General features: G+C 40.9%; 1 protein-coding gene across 3 annotated transcripts in view; it reads left to right on the top strand.

The window, feature by feature from the left end:
- THSD7A (thrombospondin type 1 domain containing 7A) overlaps window positions 1–23,525 on the top strand; it is an 862,000-nt gene that overhangs the window by 567,312 nt on the left and 271,163 nt on the right. For all 3 annotated transcript variants that reach the window (XM_029588974.1, XM_029588975.1, XM_029588973.1), the window contains one exon: window positions 11,175–11,290. In XM_029588974.1, coding sequence (XP_029444834.1) covers window positions 11,175–11,290 — 116 coding nt within the window. The remainder of the gene's footprint in view (window positions 1–11,174; window positions 11,291–23,525) is intronic.

Here is a 23,525-nt window from a genome sequence, read left to right as displayed (position 1 = left end):
CCTTCCCCAAAAGGTTCCCCAGTTCCTAAAAAAACTGAATACACGCATTGAGACTTCGGAGCTCTGCCTGCCTCTGGTGACCTGCGCGTGGAACAGGGAGCATTTCAGAGAATGCTACCCTGGAGGTTCTGGATTTAAGCTTTCTACCTAAGAGCCTAAATTTAGCTTCCAGAACCTCCCTCCCACATCTTCCTATGTCGCTGGTGCCCACATGTACCACGACAGCCGGCTCCTCCCCAGCACTGTCTAAAATCCTATCTAGGTGACGCGTGAGACAAACAGTCTAAATACAGTTAGCCAGAGTGACTCACTGCTCTCTTGATTAACAAATGTTGGTCCCTATTCAAACCCAATCACACTACCTCAACACCTTTCCAAGGTGAGTAACTGAGCTGAACTATTCAACTCTTTTACTTAGGTATACACTGCTTCTAGCTTATTTCTAGCTTCTGGCTACTTTTTGGTTTTTTGGGTTTTTTTCAATATAAACACTCTGTTTGTATTAAATACAAACACTCAGTTCTTTAAAAAGTCTACAGAACACTCAGTTCTGCAGACTTTTAAAAATAAACACACTACCTACTGCTTACTAGCTACCTTATTGACGGACTATTTAAAAATAGTCAGTCAATGTTCCTGATCCGCTTTCCAGGTTGTACCTTTTGGACTGATACTGGGTACTGACCTCAGCTTGCCTCTGACCACTCTTGGACTGATTCATGGAACCGACCTCTGCTTGCTACTGACCATGCTCGGACTGATACCTGGAACTGACCTTTGCTTTGGCTGACCACCCTCGGATGGATACCCTGGCTTTGACCCTTGCGCTCCACATGGACACTCTCTTTGCTTCTCCTGTGACCACCAGGCCTGCCTGTTCTTATGCTGCCCGCAGCCTTCTACCAGCTAGATCAATAGGCACTGCCTATCCTGACCGGAGGACCTTCAGTTCCTGCTTCGTTCCAGTGGTCTCCGGTACCCTCTGTTCCGGTCTAGCTCATCTATTCTCCAATAGCCACGCACCCTTGCTCTTGGTGGGCACACCTCTCCGCTCCCTCTCTGGGAGACCCTCAGAGGCCCACCTAAGCCCAGGCTGTCCTGGAATCCAAGGGCTCAACCCAAGGAGCCCCCAGACTGTTAATGGTGAAGCTCCAGTTAGCCTCTATCTCCTCGTGTGCTCCGCCTCCTGGTGGCAGGCATCCTCTGGGAATCCTCAGAGGGCTGTACCAATCCTGCGCCAGGCCAAGGGTCCACCTCCAGCGCAGCACTACTTCTGTTGGGAACCTAGAGCCCTTGTAGGGAATAAAGAATTATTTGCAGAACCCGAGCAGGAGTGTGGCAACCAATCGCTTGTTAGGGTACTGGGATAACTATTTTGCCATACTCTGCCATTGGATTAGAGTGGGGACAGTTATTACCAATAATATATTACTTTCCCCTTGCCATCAGACACTTTTCTGGATATTTAAAAGTAGGGTACAGGACATTCTCCTCTATTGAAGCACCAACAGTCCTCACTAGGTGTGGAGCTCTCACTGTAAATGCCCTCAGGACAGCAGTCAGAAAGGAGTGAGACTGGGCAAATATGTGATGGCTTTATTCATTATCTGGTTAATCAAAGACTGATGTCTTGAATTCCTCACCTAATGATAGTTTTCCCTGCCATTCTTTCTCAGAATGCCTCATCGTAACTGAGCCATGCAAACCCACTGTACTCCTTATTAGGGGTGTGCAAACATTTTTTTTCATCCGCATTTCATTTTCAAGTCTGGGGAGGGCCATTTCGGTCCACTCCCTGGATTGGAAAACTTTTATCGTGCTATTTTGTGAAAAAAAACAAAACAACCCCCCCCCCATCCCAACCCTTCAGATTTAATTAATTACAATCCTCCACCCTCCCGACACCCCCCCCCAAAAACGTGCCTAAATTCCCTGGTGGTCCAGCGGGGGTCCCGGGAGCGATCTCCCGCTCTCGGGCCGTCGGCTGCCAGTAAACAAAATGGCGCCGGTGGCCCTTTGCCCTTGCAATGTGACAGGGGCTATCGGTGCCATTGGCCAGCCTCTGTCACATGGTATGAGCAATGGATGGCTGGCGCCATCTTAAAAAATGGCACGGGCCATCCATTGCTCCTATCATGTGACAGGGGCCAGTCAATGGCACCGATAGCCCCTGTCACATGGTAAGGGCAAAGGGCCATTGGCGCCATTTTGATTAGTGGCAGCTGATGACCCGAGAGGGGGAGATCGCTCCTGGGACCCCCGCTGGACCACCAGGGACTTTAGGTGAGTTTTGGGGGGGTCATGAGGGTAAGAGATTATAATTAATTAAATCCGAAAGTTTGGGGGTTTTTTTATGTGACCTTTCTCCTCCCCCCCCCTCCCCCCCCGAAAATGATAAGAAAACCACACAAAATTTCATGGGATTTTCCTATCATTTTCTGGGACCCCCGAACTGCAACAAAATAAGAAATATTGTCTATATTTCCTATTTCGTCACAAACGAATGCACATCCCTACTCCTTATACACCCCCAAGATGGAGTCATGGTAGCACCACAGAAACTGCACTAGGATAGGGTCTTCATGGTTCACTGTGGAAACTAAACAAATGAAAGAATGAATACAGTTAACTAATTTCTAATGGTCTTACTTGCTGTCTTCCAACCCATGCTTTTGCTTTCTCTGGCTCTGACCTCACTTTCTATGCCCTACTAATATCCTGAATTTATTAGTTTAATGGTGATGTCTGATACATAAAGATCCCAGGACAGATTCTCACAGTTTGTGGTCCAAGTCCATGCCAATGGATCCCCTACTGAGCACTAGAGCATGGGCATCGCCCATTACTGAAGAGGACCCTGAAGCGTTGGAGCCAGGAAAGGAACTATGGCTACTGTTGCAAGAGGTGAAATAACCTATTTGCTCCAAATTTTACATTTTCATTTGACCTTATGATCGTCCTCTGTGATGGCTGCCTCGGGCTACTCTTTGTGTCGAACTTGCCCTCCAGTCACAGAGCAACATTCCTGGTTGCAGCAGGTTTTTCCATACAGGTTTGAATTAGGTCATCACACCTATATTGCCCATTCTCCCCAGCAACCACAGGGTTTGCACCTGTAGGTGTAATAAGAGTATATGAGGGGGTCTGTGAGCATTCAGGTGCTCTGCAATGCACAGGGTGGGGTGATGGGATCTCCTGTAGGGGACTCCAAGTAGGGAATATTTCTATGGGGAATCACCATGTGGGGGAGGTGTAGTTGGGAAGAATATCTCTCCATAGAGAGTGCCTGTGTGAGGGGTTTCATAACAAAAATGCCAGTACTGTCATACCTGTAAAGGGAATATCTTGGCGGGGACCTTCTATGCATGGAATACTGATAAGGAAGCACCTGTGTGGAGGGTTTCTGTGAAAGTAGTGCTTATGTCGGTATCTGCTAGAAGATTGACCCCATGATAGGGACTTCTCAGAAAGTGAAGTAATTGATCATTATCATGATATTTGGGCATTTACATTACTGACTAAGTTAAAAAAATCTTGAAAACTATTTACCTTAATATATTGACTTTAAATATTTAGGTCAGGCTGTGTGACACGTTTCTCTATAACTAAATTCTAAATCTTAAAAATATGGACCATCATACTGAATGTATTGTGCCATCATAGACACATTGGAACAACAGTGCAAAATTAAAATCACAAGTCCAAATAGTCCCAAATGTTCATCTCTTTTTTAATTTTTTTATGTGTATGCAAATAAAACTTGAAACTAATGCTCCTGTCTCCTGTCTCCCAGTAAACAATTGTCTTCACAGTCATGTTCACAATACTAAACACCAGCTTCATGAATAATAAAGCACTAAATCAAATGCAACACAGTACTGTGTTTCACGATTATAACTTATGTCTGCACTAGGACTTGAAAAATGTGCAACATGAAACTTCTTCGCTGGTGTCATCAAATGGAACGCACATCAATAACTTTTGGAGGAGACTGCCATCTTGCACACAGCCATTAGGTTCACTGCTGAATTCGAAACTCTTTTAATAGAGGAGGAAATTATATCAGATGTAAACAGTTTGTTATCAATAAGCTAGAGTATTGATTTTTAATAACTCTAATTATGCTCACTGCCACTATTATTTTTATATATATATATATATATATATATATATATATATATATATATACACACACACACACACACACATTGCATTTGAAAAATTACAAGAGCACACTCCAATCAGTTTCAGCATTGAGTCCTTTGAGAACAACTGTCTGTAACCAGTAAATTCACTCCTGTTCTCACCTCTCCAGTATTTGCTTCTGTTCACCTCTTCACCAACTTGAGGAATTTGATCAATGACCAACCACCTCAAATTAAATTGTAAATAGTGAATGACCTTGGGTATTTCAACCTTCTGAGTATTAATACAATGTTTGCATTTTGTTAGACAAGTGTAAATCATCCTCTTCATAAATCATCCTCTTAGTCTTACCAATGTTATACTGACCACTTAATAAGATAAACACAACAAAAGCTGATCTAAAATCAGTATGATATTTCAACCAAATAATCATGCCTGATCTAGTAACAAACATTGTCAGTCATTATAGTGTTAGGACACATGTAATTCCCACAAGCAAAGTGAACTCTCACATCCATAACCACTGGATGGGGAAGGGGGGGGGAGGGGTGTTTCGCATGTCAGATCTCATTATATTATGTTCTCTCAGATTTTTCCCAAGGGAAAAAGCAAAACTTGGCACTTCTGCAACATCTGGCAGATGTTGGATGATAAATGAGAACATTGCAAAACACACGTTTGCCACAATTCTACCATTTTAGGTCTAGCTGTGAGCAGCAAATCAAGATCTGAAAAATGGGCTCATACAATAGTGTTAAACAAGCGTTTTTTTTATAGGTAGCTCCTTTCCAGAAAACGCTTTCCCATGATTTCTGACTCAGTCTTAAAATCATCCAATTCTATGCAGAGCCTCCAAGCCTTTACAATTGGCTGACAGGTAAACTTTCCTTAAAACGCTGAGATTGAAAGCTCTCATAGCATTAAAAAATTGTAGGGATGTGAATCGGGCTTCAGACGATTGAAAATATCATACGATATTTTCAAAATCGTCAGAAATCGGGGGCTCCCCCAAAACAATAGGAAAACCCCACGATATTGTTCGTGGGGGTTCTCTTATCATTTTGGGGGAGGGCGGGAAAAACGGCACACAAAAATAACCCCTAAACCCACCCCGACCCTTTAAAACTAATCCCTTAGCTTCCCCCACCCTCCCATTTTAAAGATGGCACTGGCCATCCAGTGCTCCCTCCATGTGACAGGGGCCGGCCAATGGCACGGATACCCTGTCACATGGTAAGGGCAAAGGCCATTGGCGCCATTTTTATTAGTGGCAGCCGACGGTCCGAGAGCGGGAGATCGCTCCCGGGACCCCCACTGGACCACCAGGTACCTGTAAAATGTTTTTTGGGGGGGGGGGGGGTCGGGAGGGTGGGGGTAGCTAAGGGATTAGTTTTAAAGGGTTGGGGTGGGTGTTTTGTTTATCGGCTCGGGCTCAGCCGATAAACAAAACTGTGATCGGGCCGGACGAAAAAAAAAAACCACGATGTGAATCCGAACCAGAATCCGAACCGATTCTGGTTCCGATTCACATCTCTAAATTTTTTTTTTTTTTCAGTGTGCTTGCGGTAAATGGTAGTGGATAAGAAGCCATCCTTTTTATTGATTTTAATGTCCAAAAATGAGACTATGTTGGTCAAAGTTTATAGTGAATTTTAAATGTTGGTCCACTGATGAAACAAATTAAGAAATTGCAATGAACCTGTCCATGAAATATAAAATGTCTATACATGTTTTCCAACAGGCCCCTTATGGGAACACATGTGGAAAACACATTATAATGCAAGTTAATAAGCACATTAAAAGTATTAGTAAAATTATATCTTTAAAGCTACTTTCTAATTTTCATTGGAGCATTAAGATTTAAGGCACACAATCTTTAAAAGGAAATATAACATTGAAAATAATAAAGGGCATTCATGACAAATTCCCTAGTAAACTTAGAGGGGACCATAATACAACATGAACTTTCTGAAATATAGTAAGAAGTATTGGAAGTTTTTAAATCACCTATTTTAATTCCTTTAAAAAAAAATGGAGTTTCCTCCTGAACAGCAAAAATTGATGTTTGGATGGGTATTTTTATCTTTCTCTTTCTAGACAGAAAAGTAAGAAAAGTATTGCTCTCAATTTTCAGATGAGAATTACAAACTGTAGCACAAAGTGAGACATCTCATGTAGTATAAACTGACTGGAAATCCATTCATAGTTCTGGCATTAAATTAGCTTCTTAGCATGCTTAAATCAGTAGCCTATAATGAAACAAAGTGGCATAACATATTTACAAATTAATTCTTCAAATACTTTATAATTTGTCAAATTGTAGCATTAACCGCATTAAGCTATAATAAATAATAAATAGCCAGATCATTAGATTGACTGTATTCTGGACATAAACTGGTATTCATTAGAATTTTCCTTGGACTCGGTCTACAGTGGATTGTCTCTGATTTTTATTTCTACCACAGTGCTATATTTGCATCTGTATGATGTTGGGGGTATCCTTGCATTGACCTTTTAGGTTCGGACAAGGAGTTACTATGTCAGTCATGAAGAAAAGGATTTAAATCAATCCTCAAAGATGCAATGTTAAATTCATTAAGTAACCTTTGAACATTGACATGAACGTGTAAATGGGAACCTTGTTTTAAATTCTCTTTAATAAAAAGGATTACAGTGGTTTGATAAAATCAATATTATTGTTCTTTATCTACCTCTCAAGTAACAGACTTCACCTCATATCACTTCAGTTTAATTTGACCTTGACTAGTGTTTAAAAAAAAAATCAATAATCTGCTTTTAAGCACAGATACCAACACAAACACAATGAAGGGGAAAAGATGCTTTCTGATAAACAGTTGACTTTTAAAGCTAACTCGGAATTAGTTCTTTTGACTGAGGAAAATATATCTACGTGGTCTCAAATGCATATGTACTACAGCATCTTTTGAAAATTCTCATGTTGTTCCAATAAAAGGTACTACAGCTTAACAAAGAATCCAATTTTCCATTAGAAACAATTGCAGTACTGTAATGCTGCTCGGCCTACACAATTTTGGAACATTTAGCTAATCTTATTTTATGTAGTTAGAGTTCCATGGTGGTAAAAACTCACTTTAATAATTAACTATCCTATATGTGTACAATATGAACTTTAATTTCCGTTCTTGTTTAACAATGCCATCATGAACATTCTGTGTAAGGCAAGTAGTACTGACTAAACTTTTCACTGGATCACAAAGATTTAACAAGACTATCTTTTTCTAATTGACTATTATTCAATATGATAACTGTGATGCCTTAGTCTTAAGTCATACCATCTGGAGGCTTACAGCTTTCCCCATCTGTTTTCAGTTCTCTGCATAGAAAAGGAGTTGACTCAACTTAAAAGCAGAATTAGGTACAAATAAAAGAACTAAAGAGGAATTAGTAGCCATTAGAAGAACCTTCCTTACTAGACGGCATCCAGGAAGTCTGCACCAACTCCCACAGATGATTTGTAAGCGCAGGAATAGATGGGTTACCATGGGCTCCAGCAGAGTAAGATCCGTGTCACAGAGACACTCTGACCCCAAAATGATGCCTTTAAAATCTATTCTCCTACTTGAGCTCTTCGATCACAGGGTAAAGGGCTATTGTCAATTCCTTCAATTTGGGCATTTGTATGAAACTAGGAAACAAGCTTTTTCTATTATGGGCGCTATTCTTTGGAATTGATTATCTGAACTTCTGTGTGGGTTGGGTGATATTTCTTTGTTTTGGAAGAAATTAAAAGCCCTTTTATTTCAAGAGGCTTTCAAAAAGGGATAGGTATTTTATTAGGTGATGTTCAATACCGATATGGTATCACTTTACCTGGGCAAGACAATTTACCCTCCATTGCCTCAGGTACAAACTTAGGCCTGGATTCATCATTCTATCACAGAATTCTATCACAGAATGATGAATCCTGCGAAAACAGGAGGTGGGGGCGAAGGGGGAGGTGGGCCTGTGAAAGCCGGCAGCCTTCACACCACCACGGTGTCTTCGCTGCCGGCTTTCACACCGAATAGTGCCACCGTGAAAGGTGAGGATGCAGAATGTATATTTACATTTTGCCCCGTGATGGTCACATGTTCAGTGTGTCATGCATGTGAGAACCATCTGTCAGGTGTGTCCCGGCAGAAAAAAAGTTGAGAATCACTGAGCTAGAAGATGAAAATGAAGAACCGGAGTCACCTGTGATAACTTTTTCTGTAATATTTCTGAATGGGGTAATGTCCAGAATAGCAATTGCAATCCTAAATACCTTGCTGAGCAAGACTGGATGGACCATTTTGATCTTCATCTGCCATCATTTACTCTTTGCTATGTTACTATGAAGTGGGTGCAGATTTGTAAAAAATCTGAACCGATTTGTTGGTATCATTGGGAGCAGCCTAGGCTTAGATCAAGTGCAAGAGGACAGAGCAGTCTGGATTCCATCCTTGCTTCACAGAAATACTTTATTACTTATAACCACACAAAGGCCTAGATTTTCTATCTTCGCCTGGCTCCCTGAATCGCGTGGTACTGGGGGGGCGGGGGGGCGAAGTGAGGGGCGGGCCTGCAAAAGCCGGCACTGATCGCACCTCTGCGGTGCCATGAAAGGTGGTGCTATTGGGCGCGATACTGGCGGCAATAAGGATTCTTACCTTTCGCCGTCAGCGAAGTCGTAACAGAATCTGCCCCGAGGCCGCCCTGACTCCTCCCCTTATGGTGCGGACTCCGCCCCGACTCCACCCCGATTTAATGCGATCACTTTAGAAAATGACTCCCAAAGACAGAAAAAGACCTGCTTACCTCAGCAGTGCTAAACAGAAACAGTAGAAGTCAGATATAGGAAGCCTTGGCGTATTCTGTCCTACCTCTAGCTGCCTGGGCTCTCTGTTCCATCCTGGATTGGCTCTCTTATTCCCCTGCTTAGGGAAACACCCTGGGACCAGGATTCCCTTCTGGATTGTACCTTAATGTGGACCAGGCTAAATGCCTGGTCCTGGTCTTTTAAGGGGATTCTGATATATATTCCTTTGCACCATTTAAACTGAAGAAGAGCAAATTTAAACCATCTGGAAATAATCCAGAAAAGGAAAAATCAGTGGAAATACAAACTACAAATTATTAAAGAAAATGATTAAAGAAATTCAATTTATGTTTTCAGTTCTTTATTTTAGTGTCACGGCGTGTAAGTCCATGGACTGTTGTGTGATTGACACAGCCCGGCAGATGAAACCAGCTGGGCCTTCGCCAATAGCAGGAAGACATGCTCAAGCTGGAACTGAGATTAGGCTTCACCCATACCAGCCTCTTCCTCCACAAGAGTCCAGCAAGGAGTGGTTGAGTGGAGTTGGGTCACAGTAGGGGTCAGGGCAGGTGGCAGGCAGGCAGTATCAGTATCCAGGCAGAGATCAGGGCAGATGTCAATCAGGCAGACTCCGATCCAGGCAGAGGCCAAGGCAGGTGGCAATCAGGCAGAGTACATATCCGGGCAGAGGTCAAGGCAGGCGGCAATCAGGTAAAGTCAGTATCCAGGAAGAAGTCAAGCAGAAGAGATCAGAAAAGAGAGCAGAAGGCAGGAGGCAGGAAATAAGGAGAGGACAGGAACAAGGCAGGAGCAGGACAAGGACTGGAACTAGGCAGGAGAAGAAGAACTGGAATTAGGCAGGGCAAGATGAGGGCTAGAACAAGGCAGGAACAGGATGAGAACTGAAACATGGCAGGAGTAAAATGAGAACGCAAGCAAATCGCACTGCATGCAGGAAGCACAGCAGGAGACCTGTTAGTGAGGCACGGGCATGCAGGACAGCTGGGGTTTAAATATCCAGCTGGCCGTGATGTCATCTTCGGGTACCACAGCCAGGTTCCTTCCATGTGGCCCTAAGGAATGGGAGAGATGTGTGCACCTAGGTAGGCAGCATGGCATCGTCAGTATCCTGCCATGAAGGATGTCAGTGTATCAGGGGTGAGTGAGGCCAGCAGCGGCATATTGAATCTGATTTCAAAATTGTCCTTTATGGGCCAGTCTGGTGGCCCTGTGCACTGCCATGTGGAGGACTCGGCTTTGATTCCCTGGCCAAGCCTCTGCTCTCTGGGCTGGCTGGGGTTGATGCGAAGGCAGCGCTCGTGGCTCTTGCGGAAAGGAGTCCCAATCATTAACAGTAACACCTTGTATTTTGTTTTGTATAGTTAATGTTTGTCTTTTAAATAATGTGAATGTTATGATGTAATCCGCTTAGCATGACTAGACTGATATAAGAAGACTGTACAATTTTCAAATAAATAAAGGATTGCCACTGCAGTGAAGAAGCTAAGTCAATTGGGAGCAAGGATAGAAAACAAGGGGGGGAGTTTGTGGATGAAGGCTTAGCATATTAGCCCAATAATAAGATGTTTCCAACTGAGCAGGAAGAGCAAAGGAGCAGGAGGAACCTGTCGGGGTGCCCACCCCCCGCCAACATATCCATCCTCCAAAAATATCTCATTCTTTGTACTTACCGTTCCTGTTGTCATTGACTATGATGGCAGATGTATTCCCATGTGAACAGGAAATCATCCTCTGTTCATCTGCATCAGCTATTGTATGTGCTCGGTAGAAAAGAACATGTCCAGGAGCATTCCAGTGCAATCTAGTATAGATCGCAAATTTATCAGTTAAACTATATCATTACAATGAGACATTATTACAAAAAGTATTGGCATGAGCAGTAGATCTTCTTTTCATATTATCTATCTGATCTCAAAATATGACAACAGATGCATAGTAGAATTATCTTAAAAAAGAAGTATTTTATTTATTTAATACAAAAAGCAGCCCCATCAGAAAATAAGAAGCTAAATATGGTCATTACTAACTTTTGGTACGTATTTGAAGGTATAGATTTGGATGTCTAATTAGTCATTTATTTTCAACCAGAAAATTGGGCCTATTGAGTTTAGTACTGAAATGCATTAGTTTACTGGCTATTCAGCTGGCAAGGAACTATATAATTTAGTCATTATTTTTCTTTTTGAAGATGTCCTGAGAGCCTTCGACCAGAAACTATGAGGCCTTGTCTACTTCCCTGTAGGAAAGACTGCATAGTGACCCCATACAGTGACTGGACACCATGTCTTTCCTTATGTCAAGAAGGTAAGGTCAGGCTGTGATTTTGATCAATTGATGTGCAACATAGCATTGCAAAAGAATGTTTACAGTTTACACAAAGAAATTACAAATCTAAGAATTCTTCTTGCTATCCGTGCAGTTGTTGGTTTAGTTGGTGGAAAACATTTTTAATGATGTGTTGGAGTTTTTAGAAGTTTGTATTGCTCTTCCTTCGAGTAAGTCAGAGGTACATTTAACCTTGCTACCTGGCTAATGCTGCTTTTGCATGAACTGGTCAAGTTACATGGATTGATCAAAATTTAGAAAATGGAACACTGATGACAGCTAAAGATATATGGTTATTTTTAGAATTGGTTTATCAAACTAGTCGATGAACCTGGAAAATTGTGAAGTTTTGTCAAAATGTCTGCTTTTCTTTGTTTTAAGAAAAATAACAGTCTTTTGAATTTTCTGAAAATGTGAGGCAAATATTTCAGATGTTCATACTCCGTTCGTTTTACCACAGCAATTGGGTAATATATATTTTTGTAACCATCAACACTCCTCCTCCAACCTAGTTTTTTTTGTATTTTTCTATGTTGCGTGAGTTTAAAAAAATGTTAATAGTGATGCTGCATGAAGTCGATTTAAAGATGAAGAATTTGCCAATGAAAAGTCTTACAACCAGGAAAAACTTCATTTGAACACTCATGTGCCGAAAACCACCGACAGCTTGAAGGAGAGAATATCCCCTGAGAAAAGATCTGTTGGATCTGAAATGCGGCCACATTGGGTCATAGCTACTAAACAGATAAGTCGGTTGAATGTTTATATCAAAGCCTGGGCATCAAAAGCGGACGCTTTAGATTTGTTAGACTGGCACGGCATCACTGTTAAAACAATTTTAAACTCACGCAACATAGAAAAATACACAAAAAAACCTAGGTTGGAGGAGTGTTGATGATTACAAAAAATATATATATTACCCTATTGCTGTGGTAAAAAGAACGGAGTATGAAACCTTCCTCTCTACCTCAAAAAAAGTTTTTTGATAAAACATTGCATTTTTTATTAAATTGTTATATCAGTGTGGTAAATTTAATGGTCAACTCTCATGACAGTCTAAAAAAATTCATATTTAAATGCACAATTATTTTTGCTAAATTATTGGATATGAGATGATTTCAAGTGAAATTTTAGTAAAACAATAGTAGTCAGCATTATTGAAAAAAAAAACAAAACCTTTGTGTGGAATGAAAAGTTCAATCTGGAGAGTACTGATAAAGGCAGAAATTTGAAGGCAGAATAGTACTGAAAAAAAATAGAGTGGCATTACAATCCTGGGCAGGTTACTGCTATCATTTTCAGTCCTCCCTAACAATCCATGATGGCGTACATGCTATGCGAAACTCATGTCTTGCAGCATGCATTATATAAAACTTTAATAGCAGGTTTTACAAGGAAACACTTAAATGATCATAGAGTCTATGTTTAAGGATAGCTTATCTGGAAATCTCTAAAGGCTCTGCAGTGTATATAAAACAAATGAAAACCAGGCATTTGCTTGTTCTAGGGATGTCACCAATTGAGATGTCTTAAAGTAAAAAGCCCGGAGTCAAAAGATCTTCTTTTGAGTTATTTCCTGAGCATGGAAAGACTCCTTTGTTAAATATATGGTCTTCCTGTTAAATAAAATTTATGGCAGAAATAATATCCACATGGGGCTCATGTGATATGCAGTATAAATAGTTCATCCTCTGTACTCAGTTACCATTTTTACAGCAAATCTGTTCTTGTTAGACTGCTAGCATATAACGCTATTTATTATTAGGCCAATCCAGTAAGAAAAATTGGATGCCTAATGTTTGTAAGAAAGGCAGTGTTTATAAAGTACTGCACTGCTGTAGTTCTGTCATTGCAGTAATCATTCAAAAAAATAAATGTTTGGAAACAAATATGTGTTGGCTAATTTTTTCCTATGAATTTCACATAGGATTTATTCATGACCTTGCAAGCTCTGATTTTTCTTGTTGCACTGGGCATTTCTAGCATCAATGAAATAAAAATTGCAAAAAAAGAACTTAAAGTGAACGCGTCCGTGCCCATATATACATGTGTATGGGTGCGCGGCCACATAAATTGAAATCTTATATCCTGCGCGCAAGTAGGCACACATATTATAAAATAGGCCTTGCGCATGTACGTGTGCTCCTAATTTTAGGCATTTATGTGAACTGCTGGGAATTGTCAGCATTTACACGCGTAGGTGAGGACGTTTTATAACATGCATTCGTGAAGGAAATGGCCAGTTTAACCAGTTTGTCCGCCAGTTTGCCCAGTCTATACTGAGGTCATCAAGCCCCCCCTGCACCCTCCCCCCCCCCAGTTTGAACAGACCCCTCAAGCATTTCGTATGTGGCTAAAAATAGTTTTATTTAGACTTACATCTGATTTATCGGACATGCACCACGTTCATTTCGCTACAATCACGCATATCTCTTGGCCCTGTTCTGGAACACCCATGATGCTTCTCCCATTTGCCCTTTTTTCACTCTATATTCGGGTATCAGTTCTTCTGCGTGCATGTGTGAAGTCTATAACATAAGTTGGCCACGCACATGTGCCAGGTGCGCACACATCTTGTTTTTTGGTGCACGCATCTCTTTTAAAATTTGTCTTTGTATGTTTATAAATTTTTATTTTATTTATTTATTTGTGTGTTTTTATATACCGAAGTTTGGAACAGGCCTTCACTCCGGTTTACAAGTATAACAACTTCTAAAAGTAAAGGTCAAAACAGATAATTTTGTACAATAACAGATATATCCCCTCATTTATCAAAATGTGCTAAGGCATTTTCGCATGTGTTAAGGGCTTATCACATGCGAAAAGTGCTGTTAACGCATGCGAAAGCACCATATCATTTGGTGTGATGCAAATCCGAAAAAGAGGAGGAGTTAGGGTTGGGCTGACTGTTTTGCAAAGCCCTATTGCACGGCTTTAATGCTGATTTTAGCTACAATGTTTTCAGGAGTGTTAAGCTGTGTGATAGCTTGTGTTATGGCTGTATCACCTGTTGCAATGTGTTTTGCAGATGCTGGTTTTGGTAGTTTGAAGCTCCCAGAGCATTCACCTAGCTATCAGAGACCTTGGAGGAGAGAGAGACAGAGAGAGGAGAGAGAGACTAGCCATAATGCCCTCTCCCTCTAGGCATTTCTATCTCTATGGGAGGCCCACCTAGTAACTTGAGGTGAGGTTTAGGTATTAGTGTAGGGATTAGGGGCCACTTTGACATTCAATGTGAGACGTATGAACAGAACATTGCTGTCTTGTGAATATTTGATGACCTTCGGAGTGAGAACATTGCACAAATCTCATCTTTGGGTGAGTTTTCTCACTCCGAGGGTCATAAAATGTTCAAAAGAGAGCACTGTTCTGTTCGTACGTCTCACATTGAATGTCAAAGTGGCCCCAAACCCCTACACTAATACCTAAACCTCACCTCAAGTTACTAGGTGGGCCTCCCATAGAGAGATAAATATCTTTCTAGGGTGACAGCATTATGGCCTCTTTCTCTCTCTAAACATGGTCCCCACAGTCGTTGTATGTAGGAAATACCACATTTTGGCACTTATCTCAAAGTGCAAAAAAGTGATCACAATTTGCAGTAACTTAGCTCTTCACAAGGGTATTAGCACGAATTGCAATAAACTCCCTGTTACCATAAAACACGCCCCTTTTCCGATCTCATGTGATATTTACCACATTTTGATAAATCCAGGCCACAGTTTGTTAGTTTTTAACCTTACTAACAGTAACATGGCAACTAGTAATATAATGATTAACATTCTTGACAATTTCTATTCAGCCTATTAAGTGTGAAAAATGTCTTGACTGTGTCATTAGGGAGTAGGAGGGTATGGGCGTTGTCGGAAGGGCACCCCTTTTTCACGTAATCGTAGATCATCATAAGAACATAAGAACATGCCATACTGGGTCAGACCAAGGGTCCATCAAGCCCAGCATCCTGTTTCCAACAGTGGCCAATCGAGGCCATAGGAACCTGGCAAGTACCCAAAAACTAAGTCTATCCCATGCTTCTGTTGCTAGTAATAGCAGTGGCTATTTTCTAAGTCAACTTAATTAAAGCAGGTAATGGACTTCTCCTCCAAGAACTCATCCAATCCTTTTTTAAACTCAGCTATACTAACTGCACTAACCACATCCTCTGGCAACAAATTCCAGAGTTTAATTGTGCATTGAGTAAAAAAGAACTTTCTCTGATTAGTTTTAAATGTGCCACATGCTAACTTCATGGAGTGCCCCCTAGTCTTTCTATTATCCGAAAGAGTAAATAACCGATTCCCATCTACCCATTCAAGACCTCTTATGATTTCGAACACATCTATCATATCCCCCCTCAGCCGTCTCTTCTCCAAGCTGAAAAGTCCTAATCTCTTTAGTATTTCCTCATAGGGGAGCTGTTCCATTCCCCTTATCATTTTGGTAGCCCTTCTCTGTACCTTCTCCATCACAATTATATCTTTTTTTAGATGCGGCGACCAGGGTTGTACAGAGTATTCAAGGTGCAGTCTCACCATGGAGCTATACAGAGGCATTATGACATTTTCCGTTTTATTCACCATTCCTTTTCTAATAATTCCCAACATTCTGTTTGCTTTTTTGACTGCCGCAGCACACTGAACCGACAATTTCAATGTGTTATCCACTATGACGCCTAGATCTCTTTCTTGGGTTGTATCACCTAATATGGAACCTAACATTGTCTAACTATAGCATGGGTTATTTTTCCCTATATGCATCAACTTGCACTTATCCACATTAAATTTCATCTGCCATTTGGATGCCCAATTTTCCAGTCTCACAAGGTCTTCCTGCAATTTATCACAATCTGCTTGTGATTTAACTACTCTGAACAAATTTGTGTCAACTGCAAATTTGATTATCTCACTCGTCGTATTCCTTTCCAGATTATTTATAAATATATTGAAAAGTAAGGGTCCCAATACAGATCCCTGAGGCACTCCACTGCCCACTCCCTTCCACTGAGAAAATTGTCCATTTAATCCTACTCTCTGTTTCCTGTCTTTTATTTTATTTATTTTTTTATATACTGACATTTGATCTCAATTGAAATATCACACCAGTTTACATTCAGGTACTGTAGGTATTTTTCTATCCCCAGAGGGCTTACAATCTAAGTTTTTGTAACTGAGGCAATGGAGGTTAAAGTGACTTGCCCAAGGTCACAAGGAGTGACAGCAGGACTCAAACCCTAGTCTCCTGGTTCATAGTCCACTGCTCTAACCACTAGGCTATTCCTCCTCCCATTTAGCCACTTTGCAATCCACAAAAGGACATCGCCAGCTATCCCATGACTTTTTACTTTTCCTAGAAGCCTCTCAAACGCCTTCTGAAAATCCAAGTATACTACATCTACCGGTTCACCTTTATCCACATGTTTATTAACGCCTTCAAAAAAGTGAGCAGATTTATGAGGCAAGACTTGCCTTGGGTAAAGCCATGCTGACTTTGTTCCATTAAACCATGTCTTTCTATATGTTCTGTGATTTTGATGTTTAGAACGTTTTCCACTATATTTTCTGGCACTGAAGTCAGGCTAACTGGTCTGTAGTTTCCCGGATCTCCCCTGGAGCCCTTTTTAAATATTGGGGTTACATTTGCTATCCTCCAGTCTTCAGGTACAATGGATGATTTTAATGATAGGTTACAAATTTTTATTAATAGGTCTGAGATTTCATTTTTTAGTTCCTTCAGAACTCTGGGGTGTATACCATCCAGTCCAGGTGATTTACTACTCTTCAGTTTGTCAATCAGGTCTACCACATCTTCTAGGTTCACCGTGATTTGATTCACTCCATCTGAATCATTACCCATGAAAACCTTCTCCAGTACGGGTACCTCCCCAACATCCTCTTCAGTAAACACCGAAGCAAAGAAATCATATCTTTCCACAATGGCCTTATCTTTTCTAAGTGCCCCGTTAACCGCTCGATCATCTAACGGTCCAACTGACTCCCTCACAGGCTTTCTGCTTCGGATATATTTTAAAAAGTTTTTGCAGCGAGTTTTTGCCTCTGTGGCCAACTTCTTTTCAAATTCTCTCTTAGCCTGTCTTATCAATGTCTTACATTTAACTTGCCAATGTTTATGCATTATTCTATTTTCTTCTGTTTGTTCCTTCTTCCAATTTTTGAATGAAGATCTTTTGGCTAAAATAGCTTCTTTCACCTTCCCTTTTAACCATGCCAGTAATCGTTTTGCCTTCTTTCCATCTTTCTTAATGTGTGAAATACATCTGGACTGTGCTTCTAGAATGGTATTTTTTAACAATGGCCACGCCTCTTGCACATTTTTTACTTTTGTAGCTGATCCTTTCATTTTTTTCTAACAATTTTTCTCATTTTATCAAAGTTTCCCTTTTGGAAGTTTAGCACAAGAGCCATGGATTTGCTTACTGTTTCTCTTCCAGTCATTAATTCAAATGTGATCATATTATGATCACTATTGCCAAGCGGCCCCACCACCGTTACCTCTCTCACCAAGTCCTGTGCTCCACTGAGAATTAGATCTAAAATTGCTCCCTCTCTCGTCGGTTCCTGAACCAATTGCTCCATAAAGCTATCATTTATTCCATCCAGGAACGTTATCTCTCTAGCGTGTCCCGATGATACATTTACCCAGTCAATTTTGGGGTAATTGAAGTCTCCCATTATTCCCGCACTGCCAATTTGGTTAGCTTCCCTAATTTCTCTTAGCATTTCACTGTCCGTCTCACCATCTTGACCAGGTGGACGGTAGTATACCCCTATCACTGTAGTCTTTCCCAACACACAAGGGATTTCTACCCATAAAGATTCAATTTTGCATTTAGTCTCATGCAGGATGTTTATCCTGTTGTACTCTCTGCCATCCTACACATAATGCGCCACCCCGCCACACCACCTCTCGGGTGTTCCCCTCTGTCATTGCGATATAATTTGTACCCCGGTATAGCACTGTCCCATTGGTTATCCTCCTTCTACCATGTCTCTGAGATGCCAGTCATAGCCTTTTTTGAAAAATATTTTGTATATGCTAACAATATAGTAAGGATTGATGAAAAAAAATGTTTAAGTGCACTAGTGCTTTGTGTCAAAACAATACTGCCCAAAGTATGATCTAATGTCCGTTTTCTTCCTGTGGCCAAAAGAAAGAGAAAATATCACTTCTGAATAGATAACCCCATACAAACACTCTGGCAGTGTTTAGAGTAGAATCTGCATAAAGGAAACATTTAAATAAATCAAATCGTATTGAAAAGATGATTCATTTCAATGTTCCATGAGTGCAGAACATCTTTATGCAACAATTTAAATGAAAAATGCCATAGGAAGATATAAGTAGAACGGTGCATAGTATTTAGCCAATCAAAAAACTCAAATCATGTTGAAAGATGATAAATATTAGGGATGAGAATCGGGCTTCAGATGATTGAAAATATCGTACAATATTTTCAAAATCGTCAGAAATCGGGGGCTCCCCCAAAACGATAGGAAAACCCCACAATATTGTTCGTGGGGGTTCTCTTATTGTTTTGGGGGAGGACGGGAAAAATGGCAGACAAAAATAACCCTTAAACCCACCCCGACCCTTTAAAACTGATCCCTTAGCTTCCCCCATCCTCCCGACCCCACTAAAAACTTTTTACAGGTACCTGGTGGTCCAGTGGTGGTCCCAGGAGTGATCTCCCACTCCCGGGAAGTCAGCTGCCACTCATCAAAATGGCGCCGATGGCCCTTTGCCCTTACATGTGACAGGGTATCCGTGCCATTGGCCGGCACCTGTCACATGGTAGGAGCACTGGATGGCCCGTGCCATTTTTAAAGATGGCGTCGGCCATCTTTAAAAATGGCCTGTCCCCGAAACCAAATGCCTGGTCAAACGATCAAAGAAATTGATCAGATTAATCTGACAAACCTACCTCTGGTACAACCATGCTGCTTCAGATGTTGAAATCCATTGGGTTTCAGAATGTGCACTATCCTCTTTTTTTTAGCAGCAATTCCATGTACTTGCTCACCAAAGAGGTCAGATTATTTTTGTATTTATTTGCTTGTTTATTTATGTTTTATGGACCCTCATTCCATGTGAAAATCACTAGTTTGAAACAGTGTACAGGTTACACATTCACAAAGAAATAATGAGAACTACAGATAGTAAACTAGGGAAACAATTAGAGACAGAGGGAGCATATCAAAGACAGACACAAGTAGTGCCCAGTCTCCTCCTTACGTACACTTTTATGATGAGGAACCACAACAGTATGTAGCCAATCCTCCAGAACTACTCGCGACTATAAAAAAAGCATTGGTCTCCGCATCTCAAAAACAGATATAGTTGCAATGGAGAAGGTACAGAGAAGGGCAACCAAAATGATAAAGGGGATGGAACAGCTCCCCTATGAGGAAAGGCTAAAGAGGTTAGGGCTGTTCAGCTTGGAGAAGATATGGCTGAGGGGGGATATGATAGAGGTCTTTAAGATCATGAGAGGTCTAGAACGGGTAGATGTGAATCGGTTATTTACTCTTTCGGATAATAGAAAGACTCCATGAAGTTAGCATGGGGCACATTTAAAACTAATTGGAGAAAGTGCTTTTTCACTCAACGCACAATTAAACTCTGGAATTTGTTGCCAGAGGATGTGGTAAGTGCAGTTAGTGTAGCTGTGTTTAAAAAAGGATTGGATAAGTTCTTAGAGGAGAAGTCCATTACCTGCTATTAATTAAGTTGCTTAGAAAATAGCCACTGCTATTACTAGCAACAGTAACATGGAATAGACTTAGTTTTTGGGTACTTGCCAGGTTCTTATGGCCTGGATTGGCCACTGTTGGAAACAGGATGCTGGGCTTGATGGACTCTTGGTCTTACCCAGTATGGCATGTTCTCATGTTCTTCTTATGTTCATTTCTTTTGACTGATGGAGGTCTATATATTATACCAATATAAATAGACATTTGATTCCCTCTTTTCAGATTAACCTACAGTGCTTCCTCCTTACCTTTTAAGTCCTGTAGCTTTAATGTTATTTTTTATATATAGTGCCATGCCACCTATCTTTTGTCCTTATCTGTCCTTCCTGAATAAATTGTTACCCAGTATAACTATATCCCAGTCATGGTTTTCATGTATCCCATGTCTGTGACAGCCACTATTTCCAATAAACATCTTCTATGACTACCTCTAGATCTGAGAATTTATTTCCCATACTGTGAGGATTAGCGTACAGCAAACTTCCCTGTATGGGTCTTTATCCATGACTGGGAGGACTGAGGAGAATATCACTTTGTAATGCCCCTTACCTCCAGATACTCCCAGCATAGCTTCCTACAGCATGATGCATCCTAGGGCTTGGTTAGGACCATCTGCCCCTTTATAAGCCAGGCAGCCAGCACTTCCTAGGGATGCTGACTGATGACGTTATCTGTCTTCTAGTATAAAGAGAAGCTCAGCACTGCCAACCCAGTGCCTCAGCAAAGGTCTTCTGCTATGCTCCTGCCTACAGTGCTAGTTGCTTTGTATTCCTGTCTTGTTACTGTCTTGCCGTGTTCCGGTCCTCTTGCCTTATTCCTTCCTTGTCAAGTGCCGGTCTTGCCATCCCATCCTGCCCTCCCTGCCTCATCTGTGACTCCCTGGTCTCCCTGCCTCGTCTGTGTCTCCCTGGCTTTGATCTTCAATTGCTGACTTTGCACGAACATTGACCTCACCTTGCTTACCACCTGCCAGGTCTCTTGCCTGGACTTTGACTACACCATGCCTGCTACCTGCCTTGACCTTGGACTGGCTACTGACCTCGCCTGTTTCCTGACTGTTATTGGTTCCAATTGGCCCCTGGTCCTTGGCTCCATTCTTAGGTTCTCCTCCATTATGATTTTGATATAGAAAAAAAGACAAGGAGACAAAGTGTCAAACCAAGGCAAATATTAAACTAAAAACATTATAAAGAAATATTTTTTAAAAGGTGTCAGCAAGCCAGATGGAGTATACTGAAAGTTTTCAATACCTGTTCTTTTATATCATCCACCTTACAACAATCACTCAGAAACTTTGCTTTCTCTTAATGTGCTTCAGTTACTTTTTTAAAAGACTTTTTTTTTAATGCAAACATGACAACCAAAACCAAATACATTCAAGTTTTTGCAAAATTATATAAAAATGCCCTGACATCAGCTGACATTTCATACAAGTGCTGCTTCAGGGGGAATTAAAAAATGATGACTTAGCTAAAATCTCCATGCCCCTAATCGGACTGCACAGCCTCTCAGGTTAACATGGAGTTCTGACAGGGGAAAGCTTCTTCCATATGCTGAGTAAAAGAAGATTCTGTTATGTCAACACGTCTCAATGTCAGCTCCTCAGATTTCTGGAAAACAAAAGGGCATTGAGGTCATTATAAGATCTCAAAGACAAAAATATACTCCTCTAATGAAACCACACAATCTATAAAAACACTGAAAAGTTATGTTCTATATACAATCCAGTTAGAGCTAAGGTACTCAAGATTATAAATCCACTGTTGTTCTAGACGTAGTAGATAGCCAGGTAAGTCTCCACCTCGCCAATCCTTGACAGCTAAATTTAATCCGCAGACGCGCAGCTGTTCCACAGGGTGACACAAACTCAAGTCAATGTGAAATCAAGGAGGCATTCTCCCACTTGAGTTTCAAGCAGCTTCTGTGCTCAATTAGACAAATATTTACCATTATTGCCAATATAACATTTCTGGCATGGACAACAAATTGTATACACAACTTGTGCAGAGAGGCCAGTGGCTGGGTGTTTAAGGGAAACAGTCTTTTGAATGGCTGGTATAAAAAGCGAGTCTGTGCTCATAGAGACAGAACAGACCAAACAAGTTTTTTTTCTAAGTGTCTGCTGCCTCTGATCGGTGAATCCTAGCAGCTACCTTTAACCAAAACCAGCCAGGAACAGTGGCTGCATCAGGCATAATACCTGCTCAGAGTACCCGGCATCTCTGAGGTATGCCCCTGGCCAGGCATGATACCTTATCCCTTCCTTATCTAGAAGCCTATTTTGGAATACCCCACAGGCCTAAATTACTAATGGGACTGTAAACAAGTTTCCAGATCGAAACTCCTCACATTGCCCCTTCATTGAAGCAAACATAACGTATTCTCCAGAAGATACGCATAAGTATTCAAAAATGCAATCTCGATCTGTGCTGTGTCTCCCCCAACCAGACCCTGCCTGCTTTTCCCCTTGAATTAAAGTATGCGCGCTGTTCACAGTATTATGAACTTTTAGCAACACAGAGGAGATGGGTTCTAGGATTAGATTAATTTTATTCAGCCAAACACTCATAAAATGTTTTGGTTATTGCCCTACACCCCCCCCCCCCCCCGATATTTATTTATTTAAATCTGTTTCACTTTTACAACTAAGGTTGGCCAAAACGGTTTCCAAATAAAATAGATTCAAATGTCACTGTTCTCTTTTCCTTCACAGTTCAGATAAACAGGTAAGGTCATTTTTTGGCCTATCCTTGAACTTAAAACCATATTTGACAATAGAATTTAATTGTGCACTGGATCAAGCATACTAGAAGGAGGTATTTCAATATGCCATATTGAAATAGTCAAATGCAATATATCACAGTTTTTCAAGTGATTGCTGAAAACCAATTTGGGCAGTCCAGTGGAACTGAAAAGGTGGGATACAAGTGTAAGATTAGATTACAACTAAACAAAAGCATCAATAATGATTCTGCCAATCAATAATAAACACATTTTAATCAATCCTGCCAAATTCATTGAAAGCAGTGAGAATATGTACCAACTGAGATGTCATAAAATAGCCAGGCTACAAGAAACCCCATGTGATTTCTCATTTTCAAAGGACCCGCAGTCAGTGGATTTCAAGCAATAATCTGTGAAGAATTTGTGAAGAGGTGATGTAATAATATATACTCCATCAATATGAGTAATGAAAATATTCAGTCTAAATCAAAACATGCCATTAAATTGATCAAATAAAACTACATTTGAAAGACAGAGATGCGGCGGTTACTACCCTTAACCATTAAGCCTTATGCTCACCTTTGATGCAACTCCAACATTACTCTCTGCATCAATGACAGGGGATGGCAGGAAATTTGAATCAAACAATTACCAACGAGGGCCTGAACTTGGGGGTCGGTAAAACAGCTAAGTATGGGAAAATAAGTGTAGGAGCTCTCTGG

The sequence above is a fragment of the Rhinatrema bivittatum genome, chromosome 2 (genome assembly GCF_901001135.1).
Source record: "Rhinatrema bivittatum chromosome 2, aRhiBiv1.1, whole genome shotgun sequence".
NCBI lineage: Eukaryota > Metazoa > Chordata > Amphibia > Gymnophiona > Rhinatrematidae > Rhinatrema > Rhinatrema bivittatum.
Note: the sequence above shows the minus strand (reverse complement) of the source record. Positions and strands in the feature narration are given on the sequence as shown.